At 32.7% G+C, this 21,429-nt stretch overlaps 3 protein-coding genes across 3 annotated transcripts; all 3 read left to right on the forward strand.

Annotated features, from left to right (window-relative positions):
* Window positions 1-2,513: 2,513 nt before the first annotated feature.
* Window positions 2,514-6,804, forward strand: LOC129004267 (UMP-CMP kinase 2, mitochondrial-like). The gene is made up of 6 exons (XM_054432782.1): window positions 2,514-2,616; window positions 2,793-2,863; window positions 3,405-3,528; window positions 4,686-4,887; window positions 5,502-5,711; window positions 6,648-6,804. The coding sequence occupies exons 1-6, from the start codon at window positions 2,514-2,516 to the stop codon at window positions 6,802-6,804; spliced, it is 867 nt and encodes a 288-aa protein (XP_054288757.1).
* Window positions 6,805-9,265: 2,461 nt separating this feature from the next.
* Window positions 9,266-15,675, forward strand: LOC129003501 (UMP-CMP kinase 2, mitochondrial-like). The gene is made up of 5 exons (XM_054431797.1): window positions 9,266-9,344; window positions 10,260-10,461; window positions 11,618-11,824; window positions 12,443-12,558; window positions 15,470-15,675. Exons 1-5 carry the CDS (start codon window positions 9,266-9,268, stop codon window positions 15,673-15,675), a joined length of 810 nt encoding a protein of 269 aa, XP_054287772.1.
* A 2,141-nt stretch (window positions 15,676-17,816) lies between these two features.
* Window positions 17,817-20,082, forward strand: LOC129003502 (UMP-CMP kinase 2, mitochondrial-like). Its single transcript, XM_054431798.1, has 4 exons — window positions 17,817-17,871; window positions 18,494-18,695; window positions 19,553-19,759; window positions 19,943-20,082. The coding sequence occupies exons 1-4, from the start codon at window positions 17,817-17,819 to the stop codon at window positions 20,067-20,069; spliced, it is 591 nt and encodes a 196-aa protein (XP_054287773.1). The 3' UTR covers window positions 20,070-20,082.
* Window positions 20,083-21,429: the final 1,347 nt, after the last annotated feature.

Below are 21,429 nucleotides of genomic sequence, written 5' to 3' on the forward strand. Positions count from 1 at the left end.
GTTTCAATGCATTACTTTTGCATCTCATTTTAACGCAAATAATAGTTTTACATAATATAAGAATGTTATTTACATCCTTCTTTAACTTTTCATTGGTTACAGCAAAATGAAGAACTGCATAACGGTTTGTGAGCGGTTCAAGAAGAACAATCCCGATGGTAAAAAGGTTTCCAACAACAACAAATCAAACTATCACAAAAGCAAGAATATAACATTCAAAGTTAACTGAACATTGAGTAAACATGAGGAAATACTTGTAGTGTGTTTTAGTAGATATTTATAAAAATAAATAAATGCATTGTTAAATTAAATTGTTGTCTTTGACATTTATTTTCTATGTAAAAATAAATAAACTTATTAATTAATTGTGGTGTTATATTGTTATGAAACAGGTAAAAAATTCTTCATATTTCCATATTGAAAATCCATGTACATTAGGTCGAAAGGGTTAGATCATTTTAAAGTTCATAATAACCTCATTTTGTAAATGTTCTTTTATGATAAGTATTTTTGTGGCAAGAATTTCGTTACCCTAAATAAGAACTCTCTCTCAACATTGGGGAAAAAATAAAAATAGTATACAATCTTGCTAAAAGAATTCTATTTAGTTAGAGCAATATTTTGTTCTTTGCCAATCTGCTTTAACGACAGGCCAGTACTTGGTTTTGTCATCGTGAGAGTAGTTCTATAACTTGCCGCAAGGTAGCAGCACACAGTGCCGTTGTATGTGGTGCAGTCTGGGGTGGATTGGTGAAACTATCATGAATAGGAAATTATTCAACCAACAGAGTTTAAAATTTAAACTAAGGCAATATTTATGAAAAAGTGGGAGGTATTTTTTCATTATTTACGGAAGAAATTTACTTAAAGGTAGGCCTACTACTTTCTACAAAATTAAATTAATCACGGAAATGATTTAAATGAACATATTTCTACATCTTTATACAACAATATTTCCAAGAGTACTTCCTGTGTTGGCTTTTGGATCTGCAAGGATTTTTTAAGGATTACCATATAAAAACGAAGGTTATCATCAATTAACAATTATTTAACATGGGGAATTATTTAATATGTACTATGTGCATATTTTAACCCAAATATGAGTGAAGGATGAGTGTAGGATGAGTGGCGTGATCTTATTATAGTCTTGTTAGTGACTTAGACCGTCATATTCCTTAGACACAGCTGTTTTTAGGTGTTTTCTGGATTACGTTATAACCACCTGGATTTGTTTAATCGTAACACAACCTGCAATTGGAAAAATTACTAATACAAATACTAATGGAGTATGGTTAATAACAAAGTAAAAATGGAAACCTATGCCTATTTCTGATGTCGACTTCAAACCTTTTCATAATTATGAGATTTTTATGATACATTATTTAAGATAATTAAGTTTTCCTTACACCAATTCTTGATTCAATTTAATATGCTATATTTATTTTTATGTTCAAATAATTTAATAAAATACTACATTATGTATGGTCTGGTATAAAGGAAAAGAAATCCTAAAAAGAATGGTTTATTCTTTGCGCCATTATTGCATTTATTTATTAATTTTACCAACGATCAGCACAATTTAATTTAATGATTACATAATATATATTGAAGGGGTAATATAGGTTAGCCTATAACTATGATAGCACTCATAATTAACTACAATATAACTACAAGCAAAAATAAAATTAAAACATATGCTAAACTAATAACATTATTTGTATATCGATAAAACAACAAATTGACAAAACAAAATAAAATGTGAATATATGCAGCAAATATATTCACGATAAACATACTAATAAAATTATTTATAATGAATTTCTTTTATTATAATTTTATTACAAAGTAATAAATTATAATTTATAAAATTATGCATTAACAAACTAAATCATACTCAATCACATTTTCAGTAGTTTTAAAATTAATAAAAACTAGCAAACAGTTCTTTCTAAGTATTCAAACTTATGGTAAAAAATAGATTTATAGTAGCACTGTTTCCTAAATGATGTAGCTTTGGCATCGAGCTGTCGTAGGCATATCAGCATATTGTAGTTAACAAAAATCACTAATCAATTTTAAATACAACAGTACATTAAATCGTTTTTTCAAACAGTATTTATCATAAGTTAAGAAAAGCTTTTATATGAGGACTTTGTTTCATTTATTACATGCAGGCCTGCATGTAAACATCTTTATAAGAAACAAATACAAAAGTATCTATATTGGCAATTTAATAAGTGTGTCAGTCATTGAATTGGAAATTTAACTTCAAAACTTCTGCGTGGAAAACTCGTTAAGATAATGCTTAATTGGCTGAAACAAAAGCGTGCTTGACGTCTTTAATTAAGATAAAATCGCTTAGTCATACATGGAACCTTATCTTGCAACTCATCTAATCTTCAAAGAGTGCATTATTAGCTCAACAACCCCAACGAAATGGTTATATTTCCTTAAGAAACAACAGTTCGTAACAATTTAAATACTGTTTATTACTTTTGATTATTGGACTAACTATGTTAAACTCACAAATTATCTTATGTTTATTTGTGACACTTTTAGTTTTCATTTCGACAGTGGATTCGTTGTGTGACATAGCAATACAAAATCTGGCCAAAGGTAAATAGTTGTTAAAATAAAAGATCCAGGAAATAATAAACGCTTTTTATTAGTTACAAACTGTAGATTTCCAATTAAAATATATTTTTTGAAATATAATTTTGAAGCCAAGCTTAAATATCTTGTACCTGGATATCTTGAATACTTGTATTGTATCGAAACCATTTTTGTTTCAGCTAAAGGCAACCATTCGTACTGTGTTTACCATAGCATTGAAGAAGTACTCAACATTTTAGTTCCAGCTTTGGTAAGGATTATAAATACCAATTTATTGGTTTTAGTTTATACTATAAGATAACTATAGTTATATTGACAATGTTATTGCCTAAAACTACTTAATGATTCAGCTATAACTCAAATAAAAATTTTATTTTGTGATTGCTGTATGTATTCCCTATGTTAATTACTTAATTAAATAAAAAAGAATACTCAATTATTTTATAATAGGTATTGCTTATATTTTGTGTATCTTTGTTCTTGACAAACAGATATATAGTGTAGTAAAGTAAACGTGTTAAAAAAATTGGAATTTTAAATCTGAGTAACCAAATGGTTAAGGTTCTTGACTTCAGATGATAAAATTGCTGATCCAATGTAAGGCTCGATTCTTAGAATGTTCCATATGCCAAAGAGGTTGTAATAGTTTATACGTTCTGTACTTACGTGTTCACCTACGATGGACTCAAGACCTGGGTTTGGACCGTTTAACGTAAACAAAAAATACATATAATACACCAAAAACTCAGCTTTAAACTATCCTGTTTATGTTAATTAAACATATGTTTTAGAAACAACAACCTCCTCTACCAGAGGTGATGCAGGTTTACCACAAAGATCCGATGGTGATGAAAGCAGTGTTGCCATTACACAACCGAAAACCATTCATAGTCTTGGAAGGAGTGCAAGGCTCTAGTAAGTGTTCTATCATTATATACTTTACTAAATTAACTTATGATAAAGTATTAGTGATTAACTTTAGTTAAGACTGTTAATGGACAAAAAATTTGCAAAAAAGTCTTTAGAAGTGAATATCAGGAAAACTACAAATTTCTTCCTCATGTTCCATTGCGCTTCCATTTAAAGTTTGCACATAAGTTTAAATCGAAATCATACATTATTGTTTTAAAAGTATTTGTTAGTTTCAATCATTAGGTATCGCCTAAACTCAAAGAATGGTTTAATTGTTGACTTACATCAAACTCAGAGATTTAAGTTCAACCCAGGAGTGACTTGGGGCTGCACTTTACTTTAGGTCCTACACTCATTCGAATGAAAATATCGATCGACATATCGATTATTCGATTATTTCATTCGATTTATCGTTTGGCAAGTTAGGTAAGGTTAACCTAACCTAACTAACCAAACGATATATCGAATGAAACAATCGATTAATCGATATTTTCATTCGAATGAGTGTAGGACCTAAAGTAAAGTGCAGCCTGACTTGGTTTCTAAAGTGATTCCAGGCTCTGTTGACAGATATTATCAGGTTATTTTTGAAGTTAAGTATCGTTTTAACAGAAGGTATAAAATCATCATCATACTAAACTATGTTTTTTTATCATAAATAATTTCGGAAATACATTTGGGTTGGATTCACAAACAATTATATTTAATTTTAAATATTAATTAATTTTAATTACCTAATTCAATATTTTTCATGAACTAAGTAATCACACAGAGGAGTAAGGTACAGAAAGAACATTTCAAGTGGTGTCTACCAATAGTGCTGGTGTCTAAGGCAAAGTCCACCACCACCCCCTAATATGTACTACAACGCTCGCGGTGGAGGAAAACCCTGTGTCCTGCGTTATAGGAATTTCACACAGTACTTGCCTGCCACTCGGGCTTTTCCTTCCCCCAGCCACAAGTATATTTCTCGCACAACATACAGTACTATAGCTAAAAGCACTGTTGGTCATCACATAAACATCTCTGTACCTTACTTCTCTGTGGTTATTACTATAAATGTCACTGCCTCGTTAAATACTTTGCGGAAGTCCTCTGTATCAACAATCAACATAATAACGCTCTGCCTGCTTAAGTTCTCTAATTATGTGCATAATCAGGGAAGAACCTGCTGGCCAAGCGGCTTGCAGAGGCCATCAACGGTACTTACCTGAAGAACCCGCCTAGGGTGATGGAGAGGCTGTATGCCTACCTGGACGATCACTGCCCCCAGGTCAGCAGTGCCTTCATGGCCATAGGCAACTACATTGTGGCGGAACAGGCGAAGAAACTGCTGCCTTACATGCCTGTCGTGCTGGACAAGTAAGTGGACGATAAAAGTTAGTTGGCACTTGAGGTAACTGGAAGTTTCTATCTTTCTGTACTACCTAATGCCTCGTTATTTTTTTTTCAGTGAATTTATTTTGGCTTTCGTGTGGTTACTTTACTCTATTGCGTGTCTAGGTATATAAAACTGTTAAAATAGAGGAGGACTAGAATCCCATTCATTAATAGGAGTTAGAGAATGGTTGTTTTCCATACACTTACAGGAGTGCACACATGCACTTAATTTCCTGGGCTACTTGAGAAGTTGGGTTGTCAAACATGTTTTCCCTCTATATAAAATTAAAGAGTACTGTAGATGAATTTAGTATTGGTTAAACTTTATTTTTGCTTAAGATATTGAAAACACACATCTTAGCTTTGTCACTCCTTCTGGGGACAAAATTTTCTCAGCCAACAATAACATTTCCAACAACCAACATTTTACGTTAATGATTTTGAATATTCAAAGTCCTAGAATGCAAACACATTCAAAAAGAGGTTATAGAAAAGTAAGCTCTATGAGCTATATGAGTTTTAAAATAAAATCCAAGTAAATGATCTTAAATCTCTACGGCTAGGAACAAATTTAGTTTCGTATGTATATTCTCAAGGTACTGGCACGGAGTGACCGCCTTCAACCTGGCCAAGGCAGCTCAAGACAAGGGGTTGGATCTTCCCCCAGCTTCCTCCCTGGTTTACTATTGGCCCGAGGACCTGCTTATGCCTGACATGGCCTTCTACATCATAGTCAGTGAGGATATCTTGAGATTCAGATTCCACCAGGCCCCCAAGAGAGTGTACCCGAAAGACTTTAGAGACAGGTGGGTAAAACTAATAATTAGTGGAGAGAAAAAACCTATTTTGTTGTTAAGTGTTGAAAAATAGTATGTAGCTACAGTAGTTAATTTATTTCACAGCTTATTAAAATATTTCAATAAGTTGCTTTTGAAAATAATTTAACTGAGGATAGGGTCTTTAAATTCAATTTATTCCCTTAAATTTTAATTAGAATAACAAATAATATGTTTTAATTCATTTTGAAATAATTAATAAAAACTGGACTAGGCAAACCCTTGTAAATGTCAAATGTTTTTAATATTAAATTTAGTTGGGGAGCGAGCTGGTCTAGTGGTTAGAGCGCGGGACTCCGGTTCCTGGGATCCCGGGTTCAAACCCCGCCAAATCACCAATGGATTTTATCCAAGTGATATTGCCAGGACCCCTAGGTCTAGCCTGAAGTAATGTAAAAAACGATTCCAGGCTCGTCCCTAGCGTCCTAGGACAAAAAAAATATTAACTTTTGTTAGGTACACTTATATTGATCTTTAAAGTATCACGTTTCTAATTCAGATATTTTCTATCCAGTGACATAATTTTACAGATCTCCTAACTAGCCGAATTTTACTTGTTTGGGCATTGATCCTTCTCAGGTTGACTATCTTCGATTCGATCCACAAGTGGTCAAAAATTTCAAAAATGTTTGAGTGGTCAAAGACAATCATTGGTCCTTCTTGAGAATTTAAATTATTATTTGGATTGGTGTTTGAGAGTAAAAAGATTATGAGTTAACCTAAAATTATTTACCAACTTACAACAATCGGACCTTAAAACCTTTCCTGACCCCTTTGACGGTGAGAATTTTGAGCTTTGAACAGTAGTACCCTAAAAGATCTCCATATAAGCTTCATGTAATATCTTCATGTTTTTATTTAAGCAAATCAAGGTCACTTTTTCTCAAACTAATTATACATTTTCAGCATCCACAAGGCGCTGATGAGAATGAGGTACCCAAAGCTGTGGCGAGTCAACGGCAATGTGAACGTTATGAACGTTGAGAACCAGATAGCTTTGAGAGTTTACAAGGAGTTCGCTTCACCTATCTACGGGGATGAGAAACTGGCACTGACTGCTTGAGAGAGCAAAGACTGCTTCATTTGTACTTTTTTACTTTTATACAGAAATAAAAGTTATTTCACAACTTTGACTTATGCCTACTAGTTTTAAGTTACTAAACTTTGTCCAAACTATTTTTTCAACGCTTTAAAATATTTTGCAAAACAAAAACATTACTATGGAATACTTACCTCCTAGTCCGTTCATCTATGAATATTTACACACCCTATAAAGGTACACATCATATCTCTATTAGTGAGTGCTAGGTGTAAACGTTAACACATCCACATTTTTATGATTAGATAGCAAGATTAAATGCTCGGATAGCACTGATATATAAGTCTACATACCTCCCATCGCATACTGTAAGTAGACTTCTTTCAACTGTTTAGTCAAATTAGGGTCGTAAGGAATATAATAATTTTAGTAAAAATTATACTAACAATGTTTGGGACTCTTGTTAGTGCAATCTTACTGAGCTGCTTCCAATGTTGTTACGATTATTTTTCTGTACATCTATCAGGATATAAAACTATGACAGTGATAATAATCTGCATGCTTGGCCATGTTAACAAAATAAAAAAGTATCTCTATTATGATGAGTTAATGTAAACTTACAATTTATTCTTCTATATGGTGTACAACAGGATTGGAAAATCATATGCAGTTATAAAGGACGAGTTAAATGTGTTTGCAACATTCTTTAGACAGTTTTATTTATATATAAACAAACTTATTTTGGATTATTGAAATGTGCAAATATCCAAATTGATTTTGAAATAGATTTGGTTATAAATTTAGTTAACCATTTACAATAATAAATACTCTGCCAGTTGAATCTTCATTTAAATCTTGTAAGTAAAATAATCTCATTATATTACAATACATGTTTATAATATCGACCAGTTGTGTAGCTGAGTGGTTGTGCTCGCCTAACAATCAGAATGTCGCCGGTTTAAACCTGAAATAAGTCAGTAGCTTTTTGATGGTTCGAGCTGGACCCAGCTGTCCCTGATTGTTGGACTTAAAATAAATTATCCTGACGAATGAAACAGCTGATCTTAGTCAGCAACAATGATACACAGATCATCTCACACCATTCTACACTCATCCTTCACCCATATTTGGGTTAAAATACGCACCTAGGTGGCGTCCCCACATCTATTGATAATGATATTACAAGAGGTTTTATATTATTATTTGTGTTCTTAAATAAATACTTCGTAACAAATATTGTTTAAAATTTTATTGCATTTCCAGAAAATGGCAAGATTCTATGAAGCTGTCCTATCTATTATTGTTTTTGTATCTATGAGGCCGATTGCTGCTTACGTTCCAGGATATTCTAAACAAGGTTTGGAATCATTTTTATACATATATGTTTGCTATTCAAACAAATATTGTTTGGGTAATTAAAAATTGTATTGACCATATATGAGGATAATCAGTATAAATTGGAAGATATTATTTGGATATGCAAACTGTGTGCTTTATTAATGTTCAGCATCATAGCTTCATCCATTCACTTTTAAATTGTTCATATTAGTGCAAAAAAATAACATTGTGAAAAAAGTACTGTTAAATCATACTGAAAAATAGTTCGTCTGGCAAAAACTGTTATTAAGCATAAGTGTATGTAGAAAAACATTGACTTTCAAACATCACACAACCACATAGGCATTTCTGTAAAAAAAAAAAAAAACTGTGCCTGCTGCTGGATAATCCATTTTTTTAGGACTAGATATAATAACTGTGCACCATATCTTCGTACGTCGATAAGTTTTTTTATTTTATTTATAAAATAAATAATAGATACTTCATGCATGAAGAAACTAGCCTTTGTGCTAATTTCTATAAAAGATTGATTCTGTAAAATACCTATTTTTTATTGTGACAATTGCATTTCAGACCAAACATACCACTCTATTCCTCCGTCGTCGTTCGGGATATTTCACAATTTATGGGATATACACCATGTCGTCAAAGACATCGTAAGTAAAAACATGACATTCTAATCCTAAATAGTTACGAAGTCATCTACTAGATTAAACAAAAATATAGAATACATTAATGCTGTTTTAATTTATTGATAAATAAATAAACATGCATGTTAATCACAATATTATTGGATTTACCAGTACTAAACCGATTCGAAAAATTCTGTTGAAACAGCCTAAAATGGCTCTAAAAATAACACCACGTACACATGTTTTCTGTTTAAAGCTATCAACTTCTACATTACTATGGTACTATTGGTGTTTCTTTCTTTGTAGGCATTCAAAATAAGCACACTTCATATTTTAAATATTTTCCTAAATCCAGAATTCTTCTCTTGCAAGACAAATTTAATGGATGTATATAATTATTCATTTATTTGCATACTATTAAAAAAAATAACAATCCTTTTGATCAGAGACATTGCCACATTTTTTTTCAGCCAGAAATCATGAACGTTCCACAAGTTTTTGAACTTTTTGAGAAAATGAGACAAAACCAAATAGTCCAGTTACCCCGGGGACCGAGAAAACCTTTCATTGTCATTGAAGGAGTTAAAGGATCAGGTAATATGTAAACACCATAAAGATAAATAATTTACCTTAATTATTTTATTACTATTTTTAATATTTATCATAACTATAATGGTGTTTTAGCCGAAAGCATTTAAATGTTATTGTTATTAGAAACTAGGACAGTCTTTGTGAAGTAAAAACCTCTTTGTATATTTATCACTTTTGTTAAAATATTTTTTTTTATTAATTGATGCTACATAGCTTATCAACGAGAACAACAAGAAAAAGATAATATGTGTGTAAAATATTTAATGAATATTTTGGCAAACAATTTTAATAAAACCCTAAACACTTAAGATGATAATGTTCCTTTTTGGGATTTCTGATTAAATAAAATGATGGGCTATTATCCACCTTAAACACGATCTGTGGCCATGAAGCATGGTTACCTGTATTTATTTCAACCCTTTGAAAGTGTATGCTAATGTTAAAATGAATAACTTTGTAATAATTAGCCTCCTGCCAATTTCTTAATAGAACTTAAAAATATTCTACCACTGAGTATCGATCCGTTCTACTTGTGCCTAGGCTTTTTAAATGATAATTCATTGTGAGAATAATTAAAATTAGACTATTACTGATGTCTAAATTTAATAATTTTATTTCTATGTTTCAATTTAATTTAGTTAGCTCATTTTCTTTGGTATTTGTATTGTTATTTATTAAGATAAATATTTTAATATTGTGTTGTTGCCTGCAAGATGAAATTTGACTCCCGAACAGAGAGCACAGATTAAAAACAAAGAAGAAGTAATGTGAATTTATGTTATGCTGAAGTGTAATTGGACGTCTTCATTATAACATTTAACTAAAAAATTTTTATATAATGCTATAGTATAAATTAATATACCATACATAAATAATGCCAGAATGAGTAACCTTTTTAAAACCTAAGTGTCTCAACAGGAAAATCATCACTGGCACTGAAGTTTGCTCAAAGTTTCAACGGAACCTACCTGAGGGCACCACCAGAGTATTTCGCTCCGTTCAAAGGATGGGTGCAGACGAGGAACAAACTAGAAAGGAACGCTTTCCACGCCCTCTCCAACTATCTGATGGCCGAAGAAGCTAAGAGACTCATGCAGACGAGGATGGTCGTCATGGACCTGTAGGTGATAAGTAAAGTCCGAAGAAGAAGGGCAGATAAGTAAGATCAGTCCTTAGTCTATGGTAAGATACAGAGGAAACATGCTTCTAGAATGACCTTGTGCTTTTAGCTCCAGTATGTGTGGTAAATTTACTTGCGAGGAAGAGCCCAAACTGTGAGCACCGTACGGAATTTCCTATTGCACAGGGCACAGGGTCTTCCTTATCTAAGAGCGCTGTAGAACATTTTGGAAGGAGGGTGGTGTTGGACTTTGCCCTAGGTATCAACTACTATTACTTGACACCAATTAATTTTACCATTTAATGTTTCCTGTGTACTTTACTTCTCTGTGTATGAAGTTAGGAATTTAAGCAATGAACTAGCTAAAAATTTGTCACATTTAAATAATTAAAATTTTATAGATATAACCTCAAATACAGAAATATAATTTTATAATAACAAGTTCAAAACTTACCTAGCAACTAATCACACAGATGTGTTAAGAAATAATGGACTAATCTTTGGCTCCCTAACTGTTTACTTTCGTGACCATGTAGGATTTTGGACAAATTTGGGATACATTATTGTTATTTTATGAAAAACGATATTTTAAGCAAAACCCACTTTCAAGACATTGTCTACCTTACTTTTGTTAAAGATTCGTACAAATTGTATGAACTTTCAAATAGCGTTTAAGCTTTTACTTATAGGAAGCCTCTGAGAACGTTCAAAAATGTTTATGAAATCAAATTTGGATCGATTCAAGACTTTATATTATGCCTTTTTAAACTTTTATCTACGTCAATGAATCTTAGAGAGCTAATGCACAAAAAGCTCACAAACCATCAATAATGTTTTGGCATTGACCGACGTGCATTGCTCCAAATTATGTATGTATTCTTAACCAGCTCCACAATTTTTCCTCCATTTATTATTTTGCCAAAACCTCTCATTAAAATTTTTTCCAAGGTCTTATAGTCTGAAAATGTTTCCCCACATTACTTAAGGATATACCTAGAGGGTTGCGGCATTGCTATACATTAGGGTTGGTATTATCAATTGGTGGTTTGCGGGATTTGAACACAGTACCTCAGGGACGAAGCCTTGCACTCCATCCACTAGACCAGCTTGCTCCTCTCATCACCACAAAGCACTCATACTATTGTTATTGTCTCAGCTATTGGCATGGGCTGGTGGCCTACGAGCTAAGTCGTCTCTCCGGAGCCACTGGTATTCTCCCTGTCACATCTTCCCCTGTGTACAAGTTCCCAGAGGATCTCCTGGTACCAGACATCTCCTTCTACCTGCTGGTCCTTGAGGACAAGAGGTATTATCGGGAGAAGGAGACTGGCAAACCGGCTGTCAGTAAGAAGATAAGAGAAATGTAAGTATTGTATATATAACCGACTCACTTACACTATCACTTTCAAAAATAGTTGTACTGTTTTTATTTTATGTATGATCTTATTTTATAGTTTTCATTATATACATAAAAAAAAAACATGAAAACAATATTCGTTAGAAATCGTTGTTAAAATCCTACTCCTAGTACTACTATTTGCGGAGTTGTATTTAATAATCTATAAAGATAAATGTAATTACGTTTATTTACCAAATTATATTATAAACCTACACAAAATGACAAGGTGGTAAAAGGTGTGTTGAAAAGTGCAACTATGATATTTTATAATTAATTGGAAGTCACTCTGAAAATTTACCTTCTTTTTCCTTAGTACCACTAACGTTGCATAGGGGTTAAATAAAAAGAGATCGTATGCAAACAATTGCACCGATTTCTTTTTGTAAAAACTGTAACAATATTTTATGTTTTAAAAAACAAATAGTTAGTTACAATCGAATATTAACCTTTTTATATAATTATTTTGTGCTAATTAGTTAATAATAAATTATATTCCTTGAAACCTAGGGAAATGTGGTCATAAATGAATAGCTAAGAAAAGAAAAAAAAAACTTTACTAATGGATTAGTTGTTGTTCCACAGCATGTTCCGAGCATACAGCAAGTTTTTCAAGCCCAGGATGGTTCCAATATTTGCAGACCGAGAACAGGAAGAAGTAGGGGACGAAATGAAGAACATGACTTGCAGAATATTACAGGGTTTGATTTAAAACATTGTTTTTATTCCCTTTTCCACTAAAGTTCAGATATTTTAAGACCTAGTAGTAATATATAGAAAATGAATAATGCAGCGAAATCAGAGGTCATAACCAGGAATATTACAGCTGAGGAAGGATAAGGCCAAGTTTTATTTATATTTTATGAATTCATATCCAGTATTTTATTTAAAACAAATAGTAATATGGGCCATTGTAGTATAAATTAAATAAAAAATATACAGGTATTTCAACGGCTCTAGCAAAAAAATGTTATCAAGAGGACTTAGATGTAAACGAACTTCTTTTCTCCACTTTTATGATATTTAGGTTGCTTTTTGTTTTTGTATTTCATTCAAACCATTAATAAAACACGTTACTTTTAAGTTTAGTTCACAATCCTCATTTTGATATCAATGAATTCAGTAATATAAAACGAATCCAAAAACTAACCAGAACCCAAAATTAGCCATCAAAAAGTTTTTTATTTGGATTTTATATCCTGGTTTGTGGAATACCCTCCCCCCCCATATATTACAATCATTTTAATGAACGTCTTTATAAAGGCATGCATGACTTAAACCCTTTTTATCATGCTTTATTTATTTGTCTAACGTGACCAGAGATAATTAAGCATAAACGGTAAGTAATATACTCTTTTATGAAAAGGGGTAACGTTATCAAGGTGCAATTTTAAAAGAGAGTAAGGAAATAAACATATATTCAGGAAGGTTTTGTAAACGGTTGAAACAATAGTGTAGTCTAATAGCTAGAAATTTTGGAAATAAACTGTATCAGCAATGTGACAATTACTTTATCCCATTAGCTTGTCAAAAACTTGTATCATGGGTAAGTGGTGAGAGTAGGCATACCTAAGCAATTTTATTTGTAATTTTCAAACGAGAATTTTTACAGAATTGGGAGTTTTATTACTTTGTTTTGAGTTAACCACAGCACTCTAAATTTTAATCAAAATCATTCAAAGCCGTTTAAAAGAAAATTAGAACATTAACTTAATGTACCATGTACCATGATTTACCATTCACACACAGAATCACTTCGGAAACCACTTCTGCGTTCAGGGGGTCCCGAAAAGGGTATTTCCATCCAAACACTACAGTTTTGACAAAACAGTACTTTCTCAATATATTATACTATGTAGAAAGGGAGAAAGTAAAAGTTCTTTACATGTCAAACTAACATGTACTCAAAGTTTAACGTGATAAACAAATTATATTTTGTTAATACATGTTCTGTTCACCCGAAACCCTAATGGGGCTTATCACAACTTATTTAATAGCTGAATATAGTCGCACTTCTTACAAGTTTTACCCCCATTAAACCATTGGTTTGCTTGTAATTGTTCATATTTAATGTGGGCGTATAGCAGTTATGTAATTCAGTAATGTGTCGACTGATAAGAGAGATAGTAGATTATTTAAGTCCCATTGTGCGTCAGAAGTCACAGTAAGTAGCCATATTTACAATAGCAATGTTACCAGATATGTAAAAAACGTTTATTATACTGCACACACATAATGCATAATGTGAATAAAAGTTAAACTTTAGGAAAACTCTTTGTTTTGTAGCTTTTACTACTAACTTGGATAAGGTCCATGTAAAGTAAAATGCATAAAAATAAATGTATGGTTTTACAATAGATTTATAGATGACTTTAGAGATGATCAGGGTTGTAAACCTGAAATATATTTGCGTTTGTGCTTAAGGCAAAATAATGTTCATTAATTGTTTTCAGATGATTTCAAAGACAATTGATTTTAGATTGAAGATGTCAACCATATTTAAACCAAGTAATAATATAGATAATATATTACTAATTTACGTTAGTGATTTAATAAGATTTGTCTACAGGGGAAGATAGTTAAACTAGTTAAATCTAGTTTTGATCCTGTATCTAAAAAGGAACATGATCACACACTGCCAATAAATTTATTTACAAAATCTTTTGTAATTCAACTTCCGTAAAAGATGCTGACTATAACGTTTCGGAAATACATATAATTGTTAGGTCGTGTAAATGAATATGGAAAGTATGCAGGCAACTTACTGCAGATGACAATATTATAAGGGTTAAAGCGTGGACACGCGTAGTACAATCAGAAATGTTTTCCTGATCAGACAATAGAACGGGAAACAAAAACCTTTCAAAAATTTGTTATTCGCAGACTTCTAGTTCTAATCAAGTAAATAAAAGTTGTGTTCAAATCATGACTAAATTAGTTTCTAATCAATTATAATTTTATGATTATCATTATTAAACTTTTTTTGTTAAGGTATACAAAATATAAAACACCAACTAAATAAAGGTTATTATACATGTGACATTCCTATGGACCTATTAAAACTTATTTACTTATAATATATTTTTACATACTTTAAATTTATTGATTATCACTATTTTTATCATTTTCACCCATAAAACACAGAAATTATAAGTTTTCATTACAGCCATCGTGCTGAGCTTAAAAAACAAACAGTTTTGTCCAATGAAGCATCGTTTTACGATAAAACGTTACGGAGAAAGTAAAAAAATAAACAATACATTTAAGATTCTTGTTGGAGCTATAGTAAACTATTGTAGTTTGCTTGCATGTGGATATATTTAGATAAAATTCGACAAATTTTATTATTATTTCATCCTATACAGCACTAGTAAAATTTGATCTTATAAATACCTTTCCTTTACCCTGTAGCAGCAAACCTGAGTATTCAAATCAATTTAAATGTATTTAAAGAAGGAATAAATACTAATAGTTTATGAAAATCTTGGATTGGCACAGAGGGGGTATTATTTATCTATGTTTAAGTTAAAAAATTTTGACATTTTTATTAATTGTAGTTAATTTATTTGACATGTTTTCATTAATTTACTTCTGTATCATTTTTACTGTTAGTTATGACTCTGCTGGGACTGGTGCGGTTTGCATGTCTGCTAGTATTGGTAGCCTCCCAGGATCTGGATGATGGTTCAACCAATGAAACCTTCCAGTCACAACCAGAACCGTCCTACGACCAGGCGCACTATTCCGAGGGCCCTGGAGGATATTCACCTCCAGAGGGACAAAAAGGTGTAGGTAAGGTGATCAACCAAGTACTTTAATAAAAAAGTTATACTATGAACAAGATAAAAACATTTTTTCAAATGTTTTAGATTTTTTCTTGTTTTATTTAAAAGTATATTTCCAAACATTAACTAACTTACTTTTAAGACAATTTTACTTTTGTTTCCCAAGGATCGAAGGATATATTACAGTAGTGATTAATGCAACAGCACAGTTTTGGAAAATACCACTGTACATCCACTGGTAAACAGAAACAATAATGCTCTTGGTGCTGGTAATAATTATGAGCAATGTGACAAATTTAATGGAATCATAAACCACAACCCATAATGGTGTGAAAATACTTAGCAAATTCCACCAGACAAAGAATAAAACTTTCAAAGGCTTAATGGCGAACTACAAATGAGAATCGATCATGAACTTTTTTGCGATTGACTTAGTTATTATTATTATTACCTCCTTTTAGAGTAGGCTTGTTTCATGAACTGAAGTGCAAATTTCACACTTGAAAACATTATTTAACTAAATTAATGTACTTATATACTAACACTTATATTATAAAATCTACCATAATTAGCAATAGAATCACTTAGCTAATTCATGCCATTTTTTACAGGAGTGCAGCATTTTGACCCTTCACAAGTTTCTACTTTTGGGATCTTCCACAATCTTCCAGAAATATTCAATGTTCTGAAGGACATCGTAAGTGAATCATTGTGTGATAGCTAGTATACATATAACTGACATTTCTAATTGTAATTCTTTTATAGTAAAACGTAGGACAGAAGACAAGAGAGTACAGTAGAATGGTAATTGCAAATATTAGTGATGAGTTTACAATTGACTTGCCACTAACAACTTAAGTCTTAATGTGTCCTGTTACACAAACATTTCATGTAACACCAAACAAATAAAGCAATGCTATTTAGTGTATAGCAAATTTGGTACTGAGCTGTATGAATGTTTATTAATAATTATGCTTGTTTTATTAAAGAGAAAGCTATTTAAGTACCAATAACTACCAAAACAGATAATGAGCATGGAAATTATTAAGTCGTTTCTAAAATCCTATAATATTAATCCAAAGTAGACAATCCTGTCCGTGTATACCCTGAATATCACGTTATTATGGAAGTCTAAATTTTTATGAAACGTCAATGGGATGTACTAAACCAGCGGTTAGATATATTTAAGCAACATTGTAATTACATTTTTAAATTTGGATGCCTACTGGAGAGAATATTATACGTTAAATTTGGTTTTCCTTTCACCTTCACCTAGTAGACCAAATTACATATATAACAATAAGTTTTACTTACAATTTTACTGTACTTAACTAGATGGATACAAATGATAGTTCAACATTGATACAAGAAGCAAACTACATCACTAATATGATAGGGAGGGAGATGGTTTAGTATTTGTGCACTGGAGGTCACGGGTTCAAATCCTGGACGGCCAATAATTAATGGATTTCCTGACTAAAAATGCCACAACAACTAGGCCTAGCCTGAAATAGTTTTTAAGAAAAAATACCAAGCTATAGTTCTAGAACAAGAAAAACGTCATATGGTCAATGATTGAAGCTCATTCATTTTTATGAGGTTGCCAGTATAATTTCGACCTAAGAAATGTTCCTTGCTAAATGTACCTTACTAGATAATTGGTATTGTTACAGAGAGAGCTGATGTCCATCCCGCAGGTGCAAGACCTGTACCAGAAGATGCTCAACAACCAGCTGTCCCAGTGGCCAAGGGAGAAGCCCGATGGCACTCCTGACCGTAGACCATTCATAGTCATAGAGGGTATCAAAGGATCAGGTCAGTAAAACCGTAAGAAACAGATGTTTTCAGTCTTAATAGATTGTCTTCTACGGCCATACACTGTAGATTAGACTTCTTCAGGCAAAGACGGTGTCAAATAGACAAAACACGTATACAGAGGGTTCTTTTACTCCAATATACAGAGAATCACTGTTTAGGGACAAAGCAAGCCCACAAGTTGGCAACCCTGCTTCCTATAGTACATTAGAAATCAGCGATATGTATTCCTACATTGTCTGTAAAGTTTAGGGCTTAAAAATGTATTGTAAATAAATCAATATTGTGTTTGCGAAGCAGAAATATTATGTATTGCAGAAGATAACATTACAAGTAAATCACTAGTTTTGTGTCAGGGAATGGTTGTACCTAACTTACCAGTTGAGATTCCAGTAACTATTAAAACGACTACAGGTAATAAACATTGTAAAGATTAATAAAGAACATTCATTTTTCTATTATTGTGCGTTACTCAATCCTTAATACGGGTTGTGTTTTAGAGAAGACCAAGTTGAGATTTTTTCATAACACATCTATTTTCACTAAACGATGTTGAAACAATGAAAATAATTCATATCAGCTGATCGATGTTGAAATGAATCAAGCAGGTTTACCAACTTATGGTCTTGATTTGTCCATAAACGGTGGTTCTTACGCATGGTAGGCAACGGGGGAAAATTCTAAAAAATATACAAATTGATCTAGGTATTTATATTTATCTACACTAGGGGCCACAAGAGTCTGCAGTTGCCGGCAGCCAATAGCAAGACGTTGCAACATACATTATGCCGTAAAAAATTCTTAAGGATGCGAAATTAGCAGCGTTGCAACATTACCCGTGCACTAATTTTCAACACTAGCTAAAATGTACTAAACAATATTTTCAAATCAGCTGGTAATATTATTAGGATTGGCAACAATGCGCCTCATCGGCTACTTTGAAGTCACGTGGTACAAATAGGCTCCTCCCTCAACTGCAGACTCTTGTGGACCGTACTTAGTATTAAACCAATGTTGATAAAACATCTTTCTCCAGGCAAATCCGCCACGGCACGCCTGTACACCCAGCGCCTCAACGGCACCTATCTCCGCAGTCCTCCAGACTACCTAGCCAACATCCGCGGCATGATGTCCATGAAGCCTAGACTGGTTCGCAGCGCCTACCACGCCCTCAACAACTACCTCATGGCAGAACTGGTCAAATCCATCCTCAAAACGAGACTAGTCGTCATGGATCAGTAGGTTTGACACTACTATGTTTTAGTACTCAATATACTTAGATTAATTGAAAAAAAAAACATGTTTCAGTTCTTAGATTAGTTTGGGAACAAGGCCAAAATCAAACAACAAATCAATCAATTTAGATAAATGTTTTAACCACAAAAGATAGTATTGCACCCGTATGAATATAGCATGAAATGTTGACCTAAACACATGCGAAGTATATATAATGGAAATGATAGTATTTTTCAAAGGAGTTGAGTTTTATTTTATTATGTAAAAAATGTACAACTTATTATCAATGCCTTATCCAAAAGCTACGTATCTGCAGATTTTACGTCTCTTTCCAATTTGAGCTAGAAGGGGGTGAGATTTGAAAGTGTTACAATAACAATTTCCAAACGCCTATGCCTACACTATCATCCTAGTTTTATATTTAATTATTCCGTTCAAATAAACTGGGCTAGGAAAATTGGTTATTTTAATGCCAATACTGATTCTTTTAATTTTTTTTATTCTAGACCAGTCTGCCACATCATATACGTCCCCGAACATTTTACTTTGTAATTAATTGACCAAAAGTATGTGTACGTTTTGATGTATGATTGTATTTAGTGTTGTGTTACAAAAAACTTACGTGTTTTATACCGTTAAAAATTGACACCTTTTGACCTGATGAAGACTCCCTTTGAGAGTCCAAAACAATTATAGACAGACTACAAGAATAACTTCGGCAGTAAAGGCGTTTAAACAAAGATTATTTTAACTACAAAGTAATTCTGAGGCTAACACTATGAACCCTACTCATTTCCCTTTCGATACAATTTTTTAGCTTCTACATCTTTTTTGCTTTTACTCAGCACATGTTCTCCAGGTACTGGCACGGGTTGACGGCCTTTGCCCTAGCCAAGCTGGCCGGCATAAGACAGAACCTACCGGTGCCAGGGTCTCCCATCTACAATTTCCCCCAAGACCTGCTCATCCCTGACATCAGCTTCTTCATCGCCGCCAATGATGAGAGAAGACTCTTCAAGCTGCCGGACACTGGCAAACCAGCAACCTCCAAAGTCTTCAGAGAATCGTTAGTATCAATTGTAAATTGGGAATAATAGTGCAGTAGATACCTAAGAGTTTCTCTATATTTATAGCAATAAGTTTTGTATCATAACATTTGAGTTAAAATGGAATTTGGTGATGGAATATTTAAGTAGGTAGAGGTTTTACCAAAAAACGAGATTCTATCACTTTCTACTTGTTGTTGCAGAACATACGAGGCCTACAGCTTGATGGATCTGCCCAGGATGGTTCCCATCAACGGGGACAGACTCAGGGAGGAAGTTGAGGCCGAGATGGTGAAGATAACGTACGAACAGCTACAGGGATTTGTATAAATGTTCATATATGTGCTAGACTTTTATTCGCCCCTTCCCCAAATTACCAATCAATTATGAATTGATCACCAATCGTGATCGACACTAAAATAAATAGTTTTTTTTAATTATAATCGTATATGTTATGTTATCATGATGACATGTTTATGTTGACCTTAAATGTTACACATACGGTTAAATATTCCATGATTATCCTAATCAATGAACAGACGTTAACTCATGGTTTGTATTCTTGTTTTAAGTCATGAAAAAAATGTAAATATTATGTTTTATAGCGTTAATACCCTTAAACTATAAATCACGGGTTAAAATTTGAATTTATGAACCAAGAGATGATTGGAGCATTGTATCTAATTTCATAAAATTCTGACTATTAATATAATCTCAATCTGTATACAATCATCCATTTTCTCACATAGCCCAACACAAATACACCCTCAAATACACAATTCTAAAACGAACGAAAATACGTGTTTCCTGGTAGATCAGGCAAAAAATGTTACATGACAATTATAAAACGTCCCGGAAATACACATATAGCATATATTTTTTAAATATAATGTAAATGTCATCTGTATTGGTCAGTGTCAACTGATTCTCAACTTGTTGAAAACCCCGAGGATTAAGCACTATTATAAAAGTTTATAAAGATCAAGTAAGTTGATGTTAGTTTAAAGTTTAATTTCATCTATCAAAATTGTATAAAACTGTAATTTCATACACGGGTAAACTAGATGTAATCATTGGTGTATTATTGTTGTCCGTACTACTGTAGTTCAATTGCTTTGCATTTGTAATACTAATAAAAAAGTCATGTACTAATGTTAATGATATCAGTTATCAAATTAAAATTACTTTCATCCGAGAAAGGTAAGTGTATCTGGCGAGTCTCCTGAAAGTAAAATCTATGTTCTCATAGCCAGGGCAGGGGAGCGAGCTGGTCTAATGGTAGAAAGTGGGATTTTAGTGGCCGAGGTCCTGGGTTCAAATCACCATGAGTTTTATCCAAATGACAATCCCTGGGGTTGTATGGAAAACGTCTCCGGGCTAGAAACTAAACTTAAAAAAAATATTTAAATAGATAAGCTGTTAGTTAAATGGTTTATCATAATTTGTCATACTTTAACTAAATAAGATCAATATTATTTGCCGATTTCAATGAGCGAGAATCAATTTTACCTAAATACTAATTCTTTGAAAAACTTAATCATTGTCATAATGCAAAACAGCATAAGATCACATATTTGATCCTCCGGTACACAGTAGACTAACCTGTGCACGGTAGCGGTGTACCGACATGAGGCAGGTCTCGGTGGGAGGACGCGCTTGGCGGTGGCGGTGGCGGTGGCGGTACCGCACC

The sequence above is a fragment of the Macrosteles quadrilineatus genome, unplaced genomic scaffold (assembly GCF_028750875.1).
Source record: "Macrosteles quadrilineatus isolate MER2022 unplaced genomic scaffold, UCM_ALF_1.0 Scaffold_9__3_contigs__length_116548681, whole genome shotgun sequence".
Lineage (NCBI taxonomy): Eukaryota > Metazoa > Arthropoda > Insecta > Hemiptera > Cicadellidae > Macrosteles > Macrosteles quadrilineatus.